The sequence below is a fragment of the Cricetulus griseus genome, chromosome 7, assembly GCF_003668045.3.
Source record: "Cricetulus griseus strain 17A/GY chromosome 7, alternate assembly CriGri-PICRH-1.0, whole genome shotgun sequence".
NCBI lineage: Eukaryota > Metazoa > Chordata > Mammalia > Rodentia > Cricetidae > Cricetulus > Cricetulus griseus.
This window is the reverse complement of record NC_048600.1, coordinates 110930941-110952747: the sequence shown is the minus strand read 5'-3', so window position 1 is coordinate 110952747 and position 21807 is coordinate 110930941. Positions and strand designations below refer to the sequence as shown.

Below are 21807 nucleotides of genomic sequence, written 5' to 3'. Positions count from 1 at the left end.
AAGAGGCTGATGCAGCTGGAATGAAATGAAGCATACACACACACACACACACACACACACACACACACACACACACACACACACACACGAATGCATGCACATGCACACATGTATGCCAACACACATAACCCAGTGCAGGTCCTTCCCAGCAAACACCCACTGGACCAGAGGTCAAAGGTCACCCATATAGAGCTGAAGTTAGGGGGGAGACATCAACCTGTTCCCCTAGCAGAATGTCAGGAGGGGGATAGAACTGGTGACTCGCCAAGCCACTTCTCCAAGGACCCCAAAGTCTCCAGGCTCTCCCCTCTCCCATTCACTGCCTGTCTTCCCCCCCAAAAGACAAAGCTAGGACTCTGACACCAGGGTTAAGGGCATTCTGATAGAAAACATTCTCTCTCCAAATTCCAGCACTCACTGTTAGCAGGTAAGCTGGCCGGAGAAGAAGAAAGCAAAGTGTTATCACCCTGGTCTACCTGGCGCTCAGCCAGACTTCTGCCAGGAAGTGGAGGCCCACCCAGAAGATGCTCCAAATGAGGCTAGCAGAACAGCCTGAAGCAGTCCAGCAGCCAAAGAGTTAAGTGCCCTGGTTTTTCTGAACCCCACCCCACTCCCCAAAGGAGGGAGGAAGTGGCAGAGAATCGGAGTTTGTGTGAGCCCTTAAGAATTCAAAGAATGTCCCATTTCCCTTGGGGCTGGGAGGGCTGGGGGGCTGGGTAGGCCAAGGAGCCATAGAAATCAGAACGAAAGGACCAAAAAAACTGTGGGCCTTCCTCTACTCAAAGCCACCATGGGCTGGCCCTTTAGAAGGAACAATGGTCATGCTGCCTCTTGGGCTTGAGATTTTATCAGAAATCAGGTTCCCAGCACCTGAGATAGGTTGGCATATAGCAGAGAGCTGGCAACAAGTATCTGGCAAATGTTCAAACCCCCAAGGTCCTTGGGCCAAGGAGATAGGGGCATGATAGCCTGTCCGAAAAGAGAAAAGTCTCCAGTTTCCCTTCTGGTAAACTTTGGCTAAGAAGAATTAAATTAGGAGACCAGCTGGTCATGTCGAAGCATGTTTATAAATCCACACATCTGGAGGCGAAGGCAAGAAGATCAGAAGTTTGAGGTTATCTATCTTCGGCTATACTAGCCTGGAATAGATGAGACAAACAAGCAAAGATACCTAGACTTCATCAGATCATAAGCGTAACTGATCTTGCCACCTACTGTTGAGGAACTTGACCACCTTGCAAATGGCCCAAGGTCAGTGGCTGCACCTGCTCTGGACCTAATGCTGAGGTGGTACTTGCTACTCATGAGTCCCCTGCAATGTCAACCCTCTCTGAAGCTGCTGGTGACTCACCTCCTGGATGGTGTCCCTCTAGGGTGGGAGACAATGGTCTCTCTCCCCAAACCCTGCATCCAGCTGGCCACAACAAAAGATTCTATACAAGGAACAGAACTCAAGGCTAGCAACCCTCAGAATAATGGGCAGTGTCTCTGGTCTCCCTGCAAGGCAGAAAAGGAGCTGCCTATACCAGGCCACACCCTTCTCCTTCTCAATATATGAAAAGGAGGTTAAAGAGTGGTTAAGAGCACGGGCTGCTTTTGCAGAGGACCTGGGTTCAGTCTGCAGCACCCACATACAGGCTCACAACCACCTATAACTCCAGTTCCAGGGGATCTGATGCACTTGTCTGGTCTCCATGGATACCACACCACACAAGTGATACCCATACATATATGTAGGTAAAACATTCATATACATAAAGAAATGAATGAACAAGTCTTTTTTGTTTTGTATTCGCAAAAGAGAGAGAGAGAAAGAAACAAGAGGTCTCTGGAATGTTCTAGAAGGGACAATGGAGAAAAGAACCACCAAGTGAGAGAAAACCAAGGGGAGGAGAATCACACTCCCAAGCCTGGATACCATGCAGCAGGGACAGGACAGGTCTCTTAATCCCTGCTGTGCACCTGCAAAAGTGCCCAACAGGGTACAGGGGAAGTAGCCCACTGGCTACTTACTACCCAGAGGCTGTCTGTGAAGAAGCCTCACATCAGCCTTGCCATGTGATCCTGAGAAAGTTCCCTCCCTCCTCATGCCTGTTTTCTCATCTGTAAAATGGGGACAGTAAGAGCACTCTGCTATGAGGGATGTGATCACAATCTACCAAGTAAGGTGTGTTAAGTGCTACAGTGTCACCTTGGGCCATCAGGGGAAAGGAGAACTTGGGAGAGAAGCCCGGTGCCCCGAAAAGCCCTGTGTCCCCCTGAGACTCACGCATTGCAGTAGGGCTTCTTCTCATAGCCCTTGTAGTTCTTCATGTTCAGGGTCATCTTGCAGGTCTCGCAGTGAAAACATGCTTTGTGCCAGAACTGGATGGGGACAGAGGGAAGACATGATTAAAACACAGGACTTCCCTAGGCATGGGCACACAAGCTCTCCAACTAGGTCTCATGCCCAAGGCTTAGAACACCTAGGGAAGCTGGGTGGTGGTGTCAGCGCACGACTTTAATCCCAGCTCTCAGGAGGCAGAGGCAGGTGGATCTCTAAATCTGAGGCCAGCCTGCTCTACAGAGCAAGCTCCAAGACAGCCAGAGCTGTTACACAGAGAATCCCTGTCTTAAACAACAAACAAACAACAACAACAACAAAAATCCACCACCTGGTGAACAGGGGCATTTCAGGTCACAGGCTCCGGCAGCCAATGACACTCCTCTCCCCTCGTCATGCCCCATGAGGCAATTATTCAGCTGACAGGACAGAGAGTAGATCAGATTCAAGAGAGTAAAGGGGGGAAACCCAGTCATGAAGAAGGTAGCAGCCCCTAGAAAGGCTGTCTCCACTTCCCCAGACCACTCCAGCCCAGAATTGGATGGGCCTCATTGATTATGCAAAGCGGCACTCCGTTGCTAAGCAGCACACTGGGAAGGAGCAAGTCCTCTGCCACCAAGCCGGCAGAAGAGAGCCCAGCCAGTGGCACAAAGGCCCAGACTAAGGCACACCTATACTCCCTCTAACCAGCTGACCCCCTTGAGCTCCCCACCCCTTGATGCTCTAACTCACGAAGTGGCTCTCACTTCCCAAAGAACCCCATTAGAGGAGCCGTTCATGCCCCAGCCACACCCATATCCCGTCCCGTCCCACCTCTCCCACCCCCACCTGGATAAGGGTTGGAGACACCCAGCAGAAGCAGAAAAGAGCTTTGTTTTAAAGGCCTGCAGCTAGACTCCAGGTGTGTCCCCATCACAACCCCACCCAGAGAGCTGGATGACCTTGGCATCACCCTGTCCACAGTGCACCTGGGAATCTGATTCTACTTCCTGTCTACATACTGCATACAATAACGCCTAGCCTAGTTAAGGGATTCATGAGAAACCACCTGCCCCCAGCAAAGCACCTGACACCTGCAGCTTCTGTGCAGGTGCTGGACACTGAAGGCATTCACGAAGCCCAACCTGAGCTCCAACTTGGGTACTTGGGACAGAGGAGCAACCCAGGGTTTTAAAACAGAGCCATCAGGACTAAGCCAGGGTGGTTGAATGGAGGGAAGGAGAAACCACGTGAAGTGACTCCATCCCAGAATCTAGGCTGACTGGACATCTGTGTCAGCAGTCAATGGAGACACTCCTGACCCCCAAAGGAGGTAGCCAGAGGCCAGGGAGGGGCCAGGGAGGCAGACCTCAGAAAGTGCCTGAGTGAGCTGTGGGACTGACTTCTTCTGTCAAAGAAGTCCCCTAAAGTGGTGCTTTTTAAAACATGTGTCCCAAACTAAGAGCTTCAGACACACTTGGGGGAGGGGCCAGAAGAAAGGAAGTTCAGTCACTGGGACCCCACCCCTAACCCTCAGCACATTTCAACCAGACCAGGGCTATTTCTGGGGGCAACCGCCCTCTAATGGGACATTTTTCCTATCAAGGAGACCCAAAGGGGAAAAAAAAAATCTAACAGGGAATGTTAACAAGGCAACTCGAGAAAGATTCTTTGGGAAGAAAGCCAGCTATAAGTCTAGAAGCAAAGGGTAGGTCAGTCTGAGCTTGGCCCTGCCCCCACCTGAGCCCATCCTAAAGCCACTGCCTCCACCCCCACCCACGGTAACTTTCAGAATCCTTACTGCTCGGGGGTGTCATATAACCCCAACACAAAAGCCCCAGAAAAGTCAAAACAGGGTGGTCCTTCTCCTGTAGATTCCCCTAACTGGGAGGCATTGGCAGATTGCCCCAGCACTGTCACCAGCCAGTCTGCGGCCTCTGCCTGTATGCCCCTGCCTGGGCCCCTGCCTCCCCCACCCCCGCAGGGGCCTGCCAGGAAAAACATTCTGCAGAATCCAGACCATGACCCACTTTCACACATATGCAGAAATACACTGTCCTAGGGCTAGGGACCTCCAAGGTCGCCTCCTAACAGATTCTGGATCAGGAAAAAGATCTCTACCAGATGGCCAGGTCCCCCACCCTAGAGCCAAGCCCTGTGGAGGAAGAGCTAGTAGAATATTCAGACTAGCATCTGGATACTCCCACAGGACACTCCAGGCTGCCCCCAAGAGTTAGGTGCCACTTCCAGGTAACCCCTAGAGATCATCCGATGGGGTCCAATGTTCTCAACTTGATACAGCCTGGGACAAGGGAGAATGGTCATCTGCCTTTGGGGGTGGGGAGTGCTGCTGCTCAGGAATAGAATAATGGAAACCAGAATCGGTTGAGGATCTGCTGGGTGACTCACCAAGGGAGGTCTCCACATCTGTAAAGTAGGGCCACAACTATTATCTCCCCCAGGGACTGTGGGAGAACCAGAAGGCCACTTCTTGGGGATAGCAGGAAATGGTAACTCATTCAGTAGTGCTTGTGAACTCCAGAATGAGAGAAACTTCATCGTAGAAAACAGTACTATCCCAAGAGGGCCTGCCTTCTTCCACTGGTTCTAGGAGCTTAGGTTCACAGCAAGAGCGGCCCTGTTTGCCAGGTCCAGGGCAGACTTTGGACAGGCACTCCTGGGATTTGTGACTGAGGAAGCAAACCACACCTGGAGACAAGCAGCTCAAAAGGTGTCTCCAGTCACAAGCCAAGCTGTGATGCAGCTCAGTCAGACCCCAGGCACCAGAGGTCACCCACCCTTCCTGTCCAGTCTGAAATGCTGTGTGGGAAAGTGACTCTACAGAAAGACAAACAGGACAGAAGTCCCTGCAAGGATCCCACTCACTGAAGCCAGATTCTGTGGTTCCATGGCTCTAGGGGAGAGAGTGGAGTTTCATTCAGGTTCAAGTACCTGCAGCCTGTCACCTGCTCCCTAGGGTGACAGTGACTCAGGGCTGGAGTATTAGACTCCTCCCTTCCTGTAGCCTAGAGTTAGGCTTTGTCCCTCCTTTAGAGTCAACACTAGCACCCAGCACCACCCAGCCTAACTCAGGGCCTCTGGTTTATAAACTCAGTGCACTTTCACAATTTCTTTCTAGTAACCTGAAGCTCCCAGAGCTACAGCCCTCAGGATTCTAGGTCGACAGGATGAGGAAGGGTAGGACCCACTCTCCCCTCCCTGAGTTTCACTATGTAGGTCTCTGCCTGGCCTGGAAATGCATTGTGTAGTCCAGACTACTGGCCTCAAACTCAGAGATCCTCCTGACTCTGCCTCCCAAATGCTGGGATTAAAGGTGTGCACTACCATGCTGCCTGAGTGGGACCCACTTTTGGAAAAAGAGACAGTGTAAATAAAAATATGATTTTACAAATATACCAGCAGATGACCTAAACAGCCAGAACTTTGGGAGCTAGTGAGGTAGCTATGTTGGTAAAGGGATCGCCTAGCAGGCACAAAGACAAACTCCTGTGTTCAAGTTTAAAACTCAGCCCTGTAAGAACTGGGTGTGGTGGCAGAACTCATCCATCATTCCAACACTTGGGGGTGGAGGCAAGAGGAGGACTGGGAGTTCAAGGATAGCCTGGGCCACAGGAAACAGTCTTTTTTTTTTTTTTTTTTTTTTTTGGTTTTTCGAGACAGGGTTTCTCTGTGGCTTTGGAGGTTGCCCTGGAACTAGCTCTTGTAGACCAGGCTGGTCTCAAACTCACAGAGATCCACCTGCCTCTGCCTCCTGAGTGCTGGGATTAAAGGCATGCACCACCACCACCCGGCTGGTGAAAAGTTTTTGAGGTGAATGTGCCAAATATCACTGAATCACTTGATTTTTTTTTTTTTTTTTTTTTTGGTTTTTTTTCGAGACAGAATTTCTCTGTATTGCTTTGGAGGTTGTCCTGGAACTCACGCTGTAGACCAGGCTGGCCTCGAACTCAGAGATCTGCCTGCCTCTGCCTCTGGAGTGTTGGGATTAAACGTGTGCACCACCAACTTCCTGCTGACAAAGGTGGAGGGGAAACTTTGCAAGTCATAGTGACTTATGACTATAATCTCAGCACTTAGGAAGCTGAAGTAGGACTGAGAGGGAAAAAAAGATCAAACTTTAGCTAAAAGGAGAGACAGCCTATCCATTAGCCTCCTCTGGGTGGGTAAGGCCACAGGGAACGTGGCCCAACAAAAAAATGGTAAGCTTACTTAAGATATTAGAAGAATTTTTTTTTTCAATTCAAGCAACTTGATAGTCTATTTCTCTATAGAGAACTTTGTAGACGACAAGGTCATATCCCAACGTCAAAAGGTTGGACACACTTGCTAATAGGGCTCATAGCTTATAGGAGCTATCTTCCTGGAACCCCATCCCGGTTTGTGAGGCTTCACAGGCCAGTAGACTTCAATAAGTAGTACCTAGTATGAATGGCTGGTCGTGAAGCGATCACAAAGTGTTCTAAACTTTTAACAACAATAAACCATGGTGGTGGGGGCTAAAACAGCAGCTCAGTGGTTAAGAGCTAGGGCCAGATCTTCCAGAGGACCCTGGTTCAATTCCCAAAACCCACATGGTGGGTCTCAGTATTTTGTTAGTTCTAGTCCAAGCCAATCTTCTGGCTTCTTCAGACACCAGGCACACACATGGTGCACAGACATTTATGCAGACAAACATCCATACACATAAAACAAACAACAACAAAAATGTTTTCACAGCCACATGGACTTTGTTCTTCTGAGGAAAGAGGGGTACACTCAGACAGCCATTTGGGGCAGGAGACCCTCTCTAATGGGACATTCCAAAGCAACTGTCAGTGAGGCCAATCCCCTAGCCTTCTTGACTGTCCCCACCTGTTTTTAGAAGCCAAGTGAGAAAGATGTGACAGAGTCTCAGCAGTTTAGGTCACTAGATACAAAGTAGGTGTTCAATAAATATTTGTTAAATGAATGAGGTCACCCTGGCTCTCCTTCCTGCTCCAACTCCAGAAACCCTCTAGGGAAACAAAGCACAACCTCCTTCAAACACATCATCAGCACTATCTATTTATCCAGCATGCAGAGCACACTGGTACTACGAACCGGGGACAGAGTGGCCTTCATTGGTGACAAGGTTTACCCCACTTATGCCTTTGAGACGTAAGGCCCAGGAAGGAGAAAAGACTGCACATCGAGGACACAGCTTATGCGCTAGCCATGCTGCAGGCTGCATGCCATGGGGGACTGCAGTAAATCAGGCCAGTCTGCCTTGATTCTCCCTGGCTGTCAAGCGGAATTGGGAAGTTGGGTAGCAACCATGCCTATAGGACTGAATTTTCCCCATACCCAGGGCTCCAGTTACAACTATCTGTTCTTATTGCCTGTAGGGCACGGAAGGCAGAGGAGACAGGACAGCAGGATTTTCCAGTCCCTGTGGGGGGGGGGGGAGTGGCAGGTGTCTCTCAAGCGCCACTTCCGCTAGGGGGCGTCCTAAAACTAGGAAGGAATCACCCACTCCCACTTCCCAGGGCAACCCCAACTTGAATTATCTTCTAGCTAGGGCAGGGATTATCACATAGGATCCCTGCCCCCATCTCTGTGACACACAGCACTGAAGGTCTTTACAAGGAGAGCGGTTGGAGTGCTGGGCAGAAAAGAGGAGACTACAGCCTTGACCACACTCCCTGCACCGTCCACCTCTGAGGCAATGACACTGTCAATACACATCTGGTGACAGGGAATACTCAAGCCCAGAACTATTCATAAAGCTGATGGACATAGACCTAGAACTAGAACTAAGTCTCCCACTTCCCAGGCTAGCAATCCTTTCATCATTCATTGCCTCTCCCCATTCAGTACCAAGGACCATAAGAGGAGCCCACTTGATGGCCTAGGGAACTGCTAATGCAGGGGTCAAAACACTTGACCAGGAATAGCAAAGACCTTCATGGAAGGACAGTTAACTTCTCGAGGTTTTTTGGGGCAGGCAGGGGTCTCCATCTAGGAGTATCAAGCTCAAGCCTTCCAGGGGCTAGGAGAGTGACTGAGCAAGTCAGCACCTTCCATAAGCTCCTCCTAGCCTCCTGTCTAGTCAAGCCGCCCCATGTCCCTTTCCTCCAGGAAAAAAAAAAAAAGTTCAAATGTTTCAGAACCTCGAGTTCCCACCTCCTGACCTGGACTCGGGGGTCAAAGGTACCTAAGAACGAACTAATCTTAGCCGGGAGAGGAGAGACAAAGTATCCAACAAAGTATCCATTTCCAACAAAACTAAATTCCCTCTTTCAGGCGCCGGCCTATCGCCTGTTCAGACATAAAGGTGGAAATAGGTAAACTCCGATTCAGTTTGGGGAGCTAGATACAATGTACCTATGAGGAGCCAAAACACAGAGGCGTCCCTGCAGAGAGGAACACAGAGAAGGGACAGGTTGTCTTGGGTTTTAGGAGGTTCACAGAAAGACAGGAGGGTCCCATCGCAAACTGTACCGGAAACACCCAGATTCACTCTTCAGTACCCGGCAACCAGATGAACGAGTCCTGCCTGGGCCGGGGATGTGTAAGAGCCCCTAGGGGACAGCTTATTTCCAGAAGGCTACCCTCTCCCTCCTCTAAAAAAAAATTTCCCCTTTCCTTGGCTTTCCCAGAAGTCGGCCAATCCCACCCTCCATTGATGAAACCAGCTCTGAAAAGTTAGCTCTTTGTTCTCCAAGCTGGTCTCCAGGCTGAGCACAATTTCAGATCTCCGGGAAGCGTCTCCTCCAACCCTCCCCACCCTAGCACCCCACCCCGCCCAGCTCCTGCTGGGCTGCCCAGCACCCAGAGTGGCTTGCAATTTGAATTAAGGATTGGGAAAGCTATGGAGGTCTGCGGGTTCCCCAACCACGGAACCAGCAAGGAGTGGGGAGCAGTCCAGCAGGTCGTTCAAAAGGGGGGATGTCTCAAAATGAGATTCCAGTGCTGCCTAAGCCCCTTTCACCACAATTGGCAATGAAGGACCCGACACAGCTTCCAGGCCAGGAAGCTGGGCTACCAGCAGCCTAAGCCCGGAGGGTAGAGCTGGCCCCAGCCTCTGCCCCGCCCCCGCCGCCCCTCCCCAGCGCCCCGCGCTTCCGCCTACTTGGCGCTGGGCGCCGCGGGGAAAGGGAGCGGCCGTCTCCTCTCTCATTCCCGGCCCTGGGGGGGCGGGACTGCACCTCTAACCTCCAGCACACACCCGGGCGATCCTGGTTCCCTGGTGCTCTCCCGCCTGCCCGCCCAGTCTTCCCAGTCCCGAGGCACAGAGCCCATCCTTCTCTAGCGGTGGCTGCCCACCGCCTCGCCTTGGATTTCCCGGGTTGCAGACTAGGGTCTGTCCCCGCACCCCAAGTCACCTCCCGCCTTCCTTCCCTACTCAGGGGATCACGGGGAAGTGCCCGCAAACACCCAGTCCCTTTCCGCCCCAGACTGGGAGCTGCACTGGGACTGCCTAGCCCGCGGCGCCTGGTGCCGGAGCTCACCTTATCCAGACAGTTCACCTTCTCCGTGGGATACACGATCTTGCCGCACCGGGCGCAGTTAGGGTTCATGGTTCCGGGGAAAGACTGGGGCGGGGACGCCCGAGCTCGCGCGCGTTCCCTTTTCCTTGGGCGAGCGGCTGGGAGGCGGCGGCGGCGGCGGCTGCAACTGTGCAGGCGACGGCGACTGGAACTGGGGAACTGGCCTCCGCCTCCGCCCTCCTTCCCCTAATAAACACGGTGGGGAGGAGGGGCTGCACGGGCTGGGGCGGGGACGCGCCTCGGGCGCGGAAGGGGCGCGCGCGACAAGGCGCGCTCCCCGAGCGACGTGGGGCTGCGTGGGGGCGGGTTCCGGGGAGGGCTGCAGGACGTAGGTGCTGGCGCCCCTAAGCTCCAGGGGGACCCCCCGCCGCTGGGCTCCCCGACTGACGGCAGCCCCCGGCCACGGCCCTTCCCCCGCTGCAGACACACATGCGACTGCGGCAAAGCGCGGTCTCCCATGAGACAACCGACCCCACGCACCCGCCGAGGGTGGGGATGGTACGGATGCTCCAGACTCGGGGACTTTCTTTATACCAAGGGTACCCAGCGATAACTGAGGGGAACCCCACCTGCCCCGCCCCGTGCCCCAGCTAGTTCCCTTCCCGCTCACGTCCTCTCCTGCGTTGGTACCTGCCCCCTTTCCCTTTGGACTCAGCGCGCCTCTGAGCTGCAGCCTTCCTGGGATCCAGGCATCCTCTGCTTTTAGCTTGCGCCCTACCCCACCCCCACACGCACACCTTTGCGCTTTCATTCTTTTCCTTTACCCTTACGCTACTGGTGTAGCAGCTGCAACAATATCTTACAACTGAAAAGAATTTGCTCTAACCACTGTGGCGGCTCGGGGGTATAGCTCAGTGGTAGAGCATTTGACTGCAGATCAAGAGGTCCCTGGTTCAAATCCGGGTGCCCCCTGGGAGTGTTTTCCTCCATTTAACGACCAAATAAAATTGCCTATCATCTGAAAAACGATGTTGATTTAACTCTGGGTTAAAATAGGTAAGAAGGTAGAGGGTATTTTTTCCTTACTTTACAGTCTGAACAAGAAAGCCTTCGATTTTGCCCTGTACCTAGCAGAAGAATGCGGCGTGGAATAGAAGTCATGCGACCTCATTTGATTGGCGCCAGAGTGCTGATTTCTGCCCACGGAAGCCTTGCGGGTTTTGATTGGATGGTTCCACACTTTGGGTTCGAGAGCCAAGGTCCCTCCCCAGGTTGTCGGTCTGTGTCCCATGAGGGTAAGGGTTAGGTTAAAACAGTGGAAACTCACAGACATAGCCCTTCTCCAACCTAAGCTTTCATTTCCCTTTTTATTTCATTCTGCATTCTTTATTATTCTATGTTCTTCTCAAGCTTCCCTGTTGCTTGGTGATGCGGACCGAGTAAAAGCTCTTCGAGAAGTTGAAACCGGCAGATGCGCACCCACAGTTCAGAGTAAGATCTCAAAGCCAAGTAATATGAATTAATATAGTGGTTTTCAAACTTGTGCGTGCTCCAGAATGACCTGGAGGGCTTATTAAAACATCCACAGCTTCCGATTGTGTAGACCTGGAGGGAGGCCTTGCCAATTAGTTCTTTGGGGGATTTTATCCAGGTGAGGCACTCAGGGACCCAAGTCTTTAAGGATCGCTGGAGCCATCGGGTTTCAAATCCTCACATGGGGACGACAGGTATCCAACTGCTGAGTGCATGGCTTACGGTATCTGGGCTGGAAGAACTCTTAGTGTGAAGAAGGAAGCAAGGGCGGCCCCCTCAGCTAGGTTTTGCCCAAAAAAAGGAAAAAGAAAAGAGACAGGGAGAGGCGTGCTGCCTGGGCCAGGGTGCGGCTGTGATATTTTAAACACGGAATCTGGTTGTGTCATCCCAGGACCCCAGGGGAATACTCTCGTGCATTTTTTTTGCCTCCCAGTTCCCATTACTTTTCTATACTGGGCTGGGCTGAACAGAGCTGCGGGGCAAAACTCAGAAATACCTGACAGCGCTTCTCCCTTCCCAGGCTCCGGGCCTTGAAACTGCACGTTATCAGGCCTCAACTTCTCAGTGAAGGTTCTCATTATTGTATCTATAGATCACGTCCTTTTTTCCCCCCACATAGAGCGTCATGTAGCCCAGGCTGGCCTGAAGTTTGATAAATAGGCCAAGGCTAATATTAAACTCCCTTGAACTCTGATCCTCCTGCCTCCGACTGCCAAATGCTGGACTTAACAGACGAATACTACCACGCCTGACTATAACATGTCTTAAAGCCAACAAGTGCATGAACATTCTGTATCTGGATTCACCCTTAGTCTTTTGGGTCAGGAAACACACTAGGTAAAAATACTACCGCTTTCACAACACTCTGTGTCCCAAACACAAGTTGTTCAGCACATTATGAGAGAGGAAGGAATCCCACTGCTACTGACCCTTAATTACCACGAACATTCTAGTGGAGAAAATTTGGAAGATACAGGAGGTAATTTGAATTTGAAATGACTACTAAGTAGTGGAATTCTATATGAATGTCAATGAAAAATATGTACACTCATTAAGGGGGCACCCGGATTTGAACCGGGGACCTCTTGATCTGCAGTCAAATGCTCTACCACTGAGCTATACCCCCTCTGCTGGTAGAGTGTTAGAAAATTCTTTTTACATGAGTTGTGTACTTTTCATTCTGCGACTTGTTTAATTGTTTATACTTCTTAAAGTGACATGTTTTTGCTAAGTAATATTGAATTTAACCAATAAAAAGGCATACATCTAAAACTAAACAACAAAATAACTAAAAACTAGTAACAATTTGAAAATATGTATTTTTAGCTTTTTTTTTTTTTTTTTTTTGGTTAGAGCAGGATTTCACAATATAACTCCAGCTGACCTGGAATACAAACTCCTTTTGTCAGGCTCAATACTTTATCCCATCTCTTGCAAACTGTATTAGAAGACTTTCCCCCGCTCTCTCCAGAATACAAATACCACCTCAAACAGAATGCCCACTGAGAAGCATTTGTAGTTTACAGAGAGTCATAGTTGCCCTCTTTTGATTCTTAGAGCATTCACTATGTGGCCCTCTCAAGAAGCAGAACAAACTTCCAACTAAAAAAAAAAAAAACTGTCCTAGCTCTCTCTGAGTTCACAATGTACTAGAGACAGACTAGAAATAAATGCACAGATTAATTAACATAAATACTTAACGGGGCAGTGCTGGCACCAGTGCATGCCTTTATCCCAACACTCAAGAGGCAGAGGCAGGCAGCTTTCTGTGAGTTCAAGGCCAGCCTATTTTATATAGTAAATTCCAAGACATCCAGGATTACACAGAGAAACCCTGTCTCTCTCAAACTCCCTTCCAAGAAAACGTTAACACTTTAAAAAAAAAAAAAAAAAAAAAAGCAGTGGTGATGGTGGTGCCTGGTGCCTGGGATGTATTCAGCACTTAGTTCAGCCATGGCTGAATAGCAAAACTCTGCCAATAAGTAAATAATACTAAAAGCACTAAAAGCAACATATTTAGGAAAGTACCAGAGGGTTACTTCAAGTTGGATAGCCATGGAAGGACTTTATTCTTCTTTCCTTTACATAGACTGATGGGACTCAAATCCAGGGTCACGTGAGGCTGCACACACTTCACCATTAAAATGATACCTTCCTAGCTGAGTGGAAAGCTGGGCAAGTGATTTGGCACTTAAGACTGGAATGACATTTAGGAAAACTATCCACATGTTGGGTGGTTAGGCTAGGCAGAGGAAATGACCGCTAGGCAGTCCTTATAGCTGGGGGGAGGTTAGGCCAGGAAGAACAATCCAAGAGCTGAAGTATCAGGTGCCACATGATTTAGTCTCAGCACTTGGGAGGCAGAGTCAGGAGGATCTCTGAATTCCAAGCCTGCCTGATCTACATAGGGAGATCCAGGCCAGCCAGGGTTACACAGTGAGACACAGGGTTACACAGGTATGGGCTGGGGTGGCAGAGGTGGGGGAGAGTTAAAGTGGCCAGGACAGTGGCAATCCAGAGTCTTGACATGAATTTTATATAAAATAAATGAAAATGTATGAAACAGTTTAAATGAAGGGAGTTTAAATCATCATTGAGACCAATACAGAGGAGATTTATGGGAAGTCAAAGGGATCTGGAGAAAACATCCTATGCAGTATTACTTAGCCACAGGAAAGAAATTCTGCAATGTGCAACACGGTGGATTTTACTTTGTTGTTTTTGTTTTTCCAGACAGGGTTTCTCTGTGTAGCCCTGGTTGGCCTGGAACTCACACTGTAGACTAGGATGGCCTGGAACTCAGAGATCCACCGACTCTGCCTCCCAAGTATTGGGATTAAAGGCGTGTGCCACCACATGGTGGATTTTAAGGACATTATGCAACCTAGAGAGAGAGAGACCCTGTCTCAATAAATTAATTAATTAATAAAGTGGAATCTGGATACTTCGTGATTCCAGTTACAAGGTATGTAGAGAGCCACAGAAGTAGAAAGGGGAAATGGTGGCTAGTAGGGACTGATACAGAAGGACACAGGGAGCTGCCATCAGTTACACAAAGGTGTGTAAATTCTAGACAACTGCTATACAACTCTGTGCCCAGAGTCCCGGGGTGTGGCTCAGTGGTGGGGTCCTGATAGACACCAGGCCCTGTGCTGGATCAGCAAAAAGAAAATCTAAGATCAGTCCGGCAGTGGTGGTGCACGCCTTTAATCCCAGCACTAGGGACGCAGAGGCAGAGGCAGGTGATCTCTGTGAGTTTGAAACCAGCCTGGTCTACAGAGCGAGTTCCTGGACAGCCTCCAAAACAATACAGAGAAACCCTGTCTCAAAAAACCAAAAAAAAAAAAAAAAGAAAAAAGAAAAGAAAAGAAAAGAAAAATCTAAGATCAGACTCACTGGTTTGAATTCAAGGCGTGTAGGTAAGATGGCACACACTGTGATTCCAGCACCAGGAGCATCAGAAGGACCAGCCTCAACTACATATAGAGTTCAAGGCCAACCTGGGCTGCATGACACAAAGATGGAGAGGGTAAAATATAGAAGAAAATAAAAAACCAAGCATTTCTCTTTGGTGCTAAGGATATACTAATTGATAGAGTAACCTAGAATATTGAAGGCTCTGGGCTGTGTGTTAGAGTCTAACACACACACACACACACACACACACACACACACACACACACACCATGGTTTTGGGGGCTGACAAGATAGTTCAAGTTAAGCTACTTGCTATTCAGCCTGATAATTTGAGTTCATTCCCCAGAACCCATGTAATAGAAGGAGAAAATCAATTCTTGCATGTTATTCTCTGACCTTCACACTCATCTAAACACTCAAACACACTCACACACAATAAATGTAAAAACTTTAATTTAAAAAAACATCTTTTTGAAAAATCTCAGCCAGATGTGGTGGGTCACCCCTGTGATGACAGCACTTTGAAGGCTGAGGAAAAAGATGGCTAGTTCCAGCTCCAATTTGGGCTATATGGCATGGCCCTGTCTCAACAACAGCAATAATGAAAGTCTCATTAAAGAGAAAGCAGTAACTGTCTGGCTCCTCCCTATCCTTGCAGAAGTCATATTCTGGTGCCACAGTCAAGAGGGGCTCAATAGGCAGCCAAGCTACCCAGAGAAACTCTCTATATGTCAGTGTGTGTGTGTGTGTGTGTGTGTGTGCGCGCGCGCGCGCACGCGCGCGCGAGCACACGCATGCGTTTCAATGATTTTGCATTTTTATTTTTAGTAACTTATTTAACTTTATGTGCATTGGTGTGAAGGTATTAGATCTCCTGGAAATGGGGTTACAGATAGTTGTGAGCTGCCATGTGGGTGCTGGGAATTGAACTCTAGAAGAGCAGCTAATGCTCTTAATGGCTGAGCCATCTCTTCAGCCCCATTTTGTGTGTGTGTGTGTGTGTGTGTGTGTGTGTGTGTGTGTGTGTGTGTGTGTGTGTTTTGTTTGTTTGTTTGTTTTGGTTTTTTGAGACAGGATTTCTCTGTGGCTTTGGAGGCTGTCCTGGAACTAGCTCTTGTAGACCAGGCTGGTCTCAAACTCACAGAGATCCACCTGCCTCTGTCTCCCGAGTGCTGGGATTAAAGGCGTGCACCACCAACTCCCGGCATGTGTGTATTTCTAACACGGGATTTGGCGAACCTACCATTAGATCCCCTTATTGTTACTGTTTACCATCACACCACTGCAACTGTTTTCTGCAGAAAGGAATGGGCAAGCTCTTCAGCTGAGAAAAGGCAGAGGCAAGAGTATGGGAGGTTTGCTGGGACATGGTGGCTCATGTCTTTAATCCCAGCACTCAGGAGGCAGAGGCAGGTGGATTTTTTGTGAGTTTGAAACCAGCCTGGTCTACAGAGTAAGTTCCAGAACAGCCAGGGCTACACTTCTTGAGAAACCCTTAAAGAGTATGGGAGGTTCAAGACAGGAGAAACCATGGGGTGTTCATTTTGGAAAGGAAAAAAGTGAACATACTTGGGCAAAGGTTTAGGAATGCTAGACAAAAACCTTTTAGAGTTGGGTGGAGGGACACAAGCATCTGCTGTTTCTCAACAACACCCAGTCACTGGGTGCAATTGTGAGCAATCCTATAATTGAAGTTGCTTAGCTTGTAGATTGGCAAGGAAGTACATCCTAAGGCTCACAGTGAACCAGTCAGTGCACCGAGCAAGGACTTTGGAGAACACAAAGAATGCAAAGTGATCCCTGCACTCAGGAAATGCCCAATCCACCTGGACGTAGGGTGGGTGACATGGCTCAGCAGGTAAAAGTATTACCACCAAACCTGATGACTTGAGTTCAATCCCTGATGTCCACATAGTGTAAGGAAATAGTCAATTCCCACGAGTTGTCCTCAGACTTACACACACACACACACACACACACACACACACACACACACACACGTGCAATTGAAAATATTGAATATAATATGTGTTCCAAGTAAGAAGTACTCCAGAATAAAAATGCAGAGAGAACATCTAAGGTAGGTCTTCGATGATGAAATCCAAGACTTTGTGTTGTGGGTTGAACCCAGAGCTTTGTGACATGATAGGTCAGTGCCCCCGTAGATAAGTATAGTCTTCACCCAGTCAAGGAAACTTCTCTCTGCAACAGAGACCATTACAGAAAATACCACCAATCAAAATGCAGGGATGTGGAGCCCAGTCCTAGTGGATACATTTACAAAACAACTTCTGTACCTAAGGTTCAGGGAACATTGCAGAAGAGGGGGCTGAAAGATTGGAAGGGCCAGAAGACCGGGGCATTTTCTTTGAGATTGTGTCAACATCAGAAGCTACACCCATAAAGTCCCACCAACATGCCTGCCCAAATGTGTGCTGGACAAGGACAACATCAATGAATCTACTAAACTGGACAAGAAAACCCCACAAGGTTTCAGCCCTACACAAAGAGTGACAGACAGTTAAGTAAAGCTAGAAGCAGGAGAGGTGGTTCTCCCCAGGGACAAACACATCGATTGGTTGTCCGGTTCCAAATGGTAAGTCTGAAAACATGCATACAATATTATATGATGGAACAGGTTATATTTAGAAATATAAGTGTATATACAAATATATGTATACATGCAATAGCAATGAAAAGGAAACAATGGATTTGGAAGAGAGCAGGTAAGGGTATATGGGAGGGTTTGTAGGGAAGGAAAAGAATCGAGAAATGTAATTAAGTTGCAGCCTCAAAACTAAACAAATACACAAATGAAACATTGCTGAGAAGTTGGCATTGTGGTACACATCTGCAGTCTCAGCACTTGGAAGACAGAGGCAGGAGTACCAACAGAGAGTTTGGAGCCACCCTGGAATATATGAGTCTCTGTCTGGAAGAAAAAAAAAGTCTTGGTACACCTTTAATCCAAGCAATCTCAGGAGGCAGAGGCTAGTGGATCTCTGTGAGGCCAGTCTGGGTGGGCTACATAGAGTTTCAGGCTACCTAGGGCTGCATAGTGAAACCTTGTCTCAGAAATAAGTAAGTAGTGGGGTGATGGTGGTGCTTTACACACCTTTAATCCCAGCAGAGGTTAAGTGGGTCTCTGTGAGTTTGAGGGCAGCCTGCTCTACAGAGTGAGTTCCAGGACACACAGGGGTACACAGAGAAACCCTGGCTGGCAGGGTGGGGGAAGCATTAATGATTGTGGACAGTTAGAATGTCGATTGTCCACAGCCAAATTATCTTGTGTTATCTTCCTCTAAGTGGATCCTCTAAGTGGAGGATTATTCTCTAATTTTGGATGTCTGTGAATGACCTAACATCCTTGTGACTATTAGGTAAATCCTTATGGAATGTAGGAACAGACCCCACCAATCAAAGGCTAAGAATGTCTCCAGAAAACATTCCAGGAATATCCAAGAAGTTTCCCACTTTGATGTCATTTGCCTACCTGGTGTTTTCACCAATTCCTTTAAAAGGTATGTTAGGAGCCAGGCGTTGGTGACCCATGCCTTTAATCCCAACACTTGGGAGGCAGAGGCAGGTGGATCTCTGTGATTTCCAGGCCAGCCTGGTCCACAAGAGCTAGTTCCAGGTAAGACTCCAAAGATACACAGAGAAACCCTGTCCTGAAAAACAAAAACAGGGCTGGAGATAAGGCTCAGGGGTTCAGAGCACTGACTGTTCTTCCAGAGGTTCTGAGTTCAATTCCCAGCAACCACGTGGTGTCTCACAACCATCTGTAATGTGATCTGGTGTCCTCTTCTGGCATGCACTGTATACAGGATAAATAAATAAATCTTTAAAAAAAGAAAGAAAAGAAAAACAAAAAAGGTATGTTAGGACCAGGCATGAAGGCACATGCCTGTAATACCAGGACAACAAAAATAAACACACACAAAAAAAAGCCTTGATGCATGGTTTTTCTTCGTCCTATGTGTATAAAAACTTCATAGACTTATTATTGTATTAAACCCATTGAAACATGGCATGTAAAATAAACCGAATCTGTGTTCCCAGGCCGTGGTCACTTGTGTTTGGCTCCTGAATAAACTCTGTTTTGTTTTTTTTTGTTTTTTTGTTTGTTTTTCTTCAAGAAAGTGTTTCTCTGTGTAGCAGCTTTGGCTGTTGGATAACTTTTGTTTTGCTTTCAGAGCTTTAGATGGAGGTATCCATTCTGTTTGAAAGCATCCTGGGCATCCAAACTTTCAGTTTGTATAGACTTTTCCTCCCATCATTCCTTCAATATAGTTTTTTTCTTTTTTAATACAGGGTTTCTTGGCTAGGTGGTGATGGCATACATCCAGATGAGAGTGGTGATCCATCTTCAAAGTGCACTGAAATAAAAGTCTGGAAAAGATTTGACACCACATTCAGGTCAAACACAGAATAAAGCCGGCTGCAGGAAGAGGTAGCATGATGCTTCAGAAGACTTCTTTACCTGGTTCACTATGTAGGTGCAGATGAGTTAGGAGAGGTCATCAAAGGTGACATTTGACAGCTGAACAAGTTGACTGTACTGGATACTTTTATATCAACTTGACACAAGCTAAGCGTCAATTAAGAAATGCCTTCATCAGGCAATCTCTGAAAGTTTGAGGCCAGCCTGGTCTACAGAGTGAGTGCCAGGAAAATGCCTTTATAACATCAAGCTGTAGGCAAGTCTGTAAGGCTTTTTCTTAGTGACTGGGGTAGCCCAGCCCACTGTGGGTGGTGCCATCCCTGGGCTGGTGGGCCTGTCTGTGTTCTATGAGAAAGCCCACTGAGTGAGTCGTAAAGAGCAAGCCAGTGAGCAGTACCCCCCCCACGGCCTCTGCATCAGCTCCTATCTCCAGTTGCTTCCCTGCTTGAGTTGCTGTTCTGATTTTCTCCAATGATGAACAGTGACTTGGAAGTGTAAGCCAAATATACCCTTTCCTCCTCAATTTGCTTTTGGTTAAATTGTTATATTACAGCAATGCTAACTCTAAAACAGCAGCTAACACATTTAAACCCAGCACTCGGTTGGGGTAGAGGTGAGTAGATCACTGGCCAACCATCCTAGTTTACATGGCCAGAGTTTACACAGAGAGACCCTGTCTCAAAAAAACAGATGTGACATTTGGCCAAATTCCTTGCAATATTTTTGGTTCCTGGTACAGACAATGAAAGAGAAGAGGAAGAAGATGGTGGAGAAGGATTAGAAGATATTGATGAAGAAAGGGATGAGAATGAAGGTGAAAAGAGGGTGAGGAAGGGTAGGAGGAAGGAGAATGGGACCAAAGAGAAAATGGCTACTGCAAAAGAATACTAGTGGATTCCAGCCTCCTTTGTAGATTCTCTTTTTCTTTTTAAATTTTCTCTAGTCTGAGGGAACAAGTCGCAGTCATTTCCATCTGTCACTCTTGTGCTCAGTTCCTGAGATCTCTCTTCCTAACATGATGGTCCTCAGATTATTGTGGAGAAAATATCTTGGGCAATACCTTGTTCAAGGCCAGCCAGGGATACACAGTGAGACCCTACCTCAAAAAAAAAGTAAAAGCTGAACATGTTGGCACAGTTCAATAATTCCAGCTAGTCTGGAGGCTCCAGCAGGAGGGTCACAAGTTCAAGTCCTGCTTCGGTCACTGAGTGACTTCAAGGCTATATGGGCAATGTATGGGGCAAATTATGCAAGACCCTGTCTTTTGTTTGTTTGTTTTCCATTTTTGAGACAGAGTTTCTCTACTTAGCTCTGGGTGTCCTGGAGCTCTCTCTGTGGATCATGCTGACCTTGAACTCACAGAGACATGCCTGCCTCTGCCTCCCAAGTGCTGGGATTAAAGGCGAGTGTCACCACAACTGGCTGCTAGACAGGTCTTTTTTGTTTTGTTTTTGGGTTTGGTTTTTTGGTTTTTTGAGACAGGGTTTCTTTGTGGCTTTGGAGACTGTCCTGGAACTAGCCTTTGCAGACCAGGCTGGCCTCGAACTCACAGAGATCCGCCTGCCTCTGCTTCCTGAGTGCTGGGACAAAGGCATGTGCCACCACCACCTGGTGAGACCGGTCTTTTGAAGTTTTGTTGGGCAGTGGAAAGCAGGATAAAATACACACATATAAGGTATAAAATTGAAGGGTATAACCAGGAACCCAGGGCCATTTGGTGTTGCTGGAATGTGAAGGTAAGAGACAAAGATGGCAGGAGAGGAGGTCAGTTGGGGGTGAGAAATTATGGAAAAGAGATTGCAGTGCTGTGGCAAGAAACTGTGGTGGTTTGAATGAGAATGGTCCCTCAACCAAGCCTTTTATGTTTGGTGGAACTGTTTGGGGAAGGATTAGGAGTTGTGGCCTTGTTAGAGGAGGTATGTCACTAGGGATGGGCTTGGAGGTTTCAAAAGCTCATGCCAGGCCAGGTGTTGGAGGCGCACACCTTTAATCCCAGCACTTGGGAGGCAGAGGCAGGCGGATCTCTGTGAGTTCGAGGCCAGCCTGATCTCCAGAGAGAGTGCTAGGATAGGCTCAAAAGCTACACAGAGAAACTCTGTCTCGAAAAAACCAAAAAAAAAAAAAAAAAGCTCATGCCAGGCCTAATTAATCTCTTGTTCTCTACCTCCAATTTGTCAGTTGTCAGCTCTCAACTACTTTAGGTTCTCATGTTGCCATGTTCCCTGCCATGACAGGCATGGATTCTCTCTCTGAAGCAAGCCCCATATTAAATCCTTTCTTTTATATAAGTTGCCTTGGTCATGGTGTCTCTTCACAGCAATAGACAGTAACTAAGACAGAACCTTAGACTTTATTCTATGAGAACCAAAGGGGCTGGAAGAGAGATTCAAACAATGGGAAGCTGAGGATAGATCACTTAGAAGCTGCTGCAGTGGCACTGAATCAAAGGCAGACTTTGGCAAACAGTTCAGGAAGAGTCAAATCAATAGACCTTGGTGATTGATTTGATAAATCTAGGTGCCTGGCAAAGAGAGAAAATAATGTATCACTTTTTTTCTAGTTGTCACACTGGTGGCAGCCCTAACCAAAAGGACTGTTCCTAACAACAGTGAGACAGGGATACAGAACTCTCTCATACTCTT

General features: G+C 48.1%; 1 protein-coding gene, 1 long non-coding RNA gene and 2 other non-coding genes across 4 annotated transcripts in view; 2 read left to right on the top strand and 2 right to left on the bottom strand.

Moving 5' to 3' along the window:
• The window catches only part of Lasp1 (LIM and SH3 protein 1), a 37512-nt gene extending 27506 nt beyond the window's left edge, over positions 1–10006 (bottom strand). Inside the window, exons 1-2 of the mRNA XM_027424077.2 lie at positions 9793–10006; positions 2270–2364 (exon numbers count right to left, since the gene is read on the bottom strand). Of these exons, the coding sequence (XP_027279878.1) occupies positions 2270–2364; positions 9793–9861 (164 nt within the window). The 5' untranslated portion in view covers positions 9862–10006. The remainder of the gene's footprint in view (positions 1–2269; positions 2365–9792) is intronic.
• Positions 10007–10116: 110 nt separating this feature from the next.
• On the top strand, positions 10117–12476 carry LOC118239173. The gene is made up of 3 exons (XR_004770838.1): positions 10117–10329; positions 10865–11066; positions 11182–12476. It is a non-coding gene; the product is annotated as an uncharacterized LOC118239173 (long non-coding RNA).
• On the top strand, positions 10672–10743 carry Trnac-gca. Its single transcript has one exon. It is a non-coding gene; the product is annotated as a tRNA-Cys (tRNA).
• Positions 12359–12430, bottom strand: Trnac-gca. Its single transcript has one exon. It is a non-coding gene; the product is annotated as a tRNA-Cys (tRNA).
• Positions 12477–21807: the final 9331 nt, after the last annotated feature.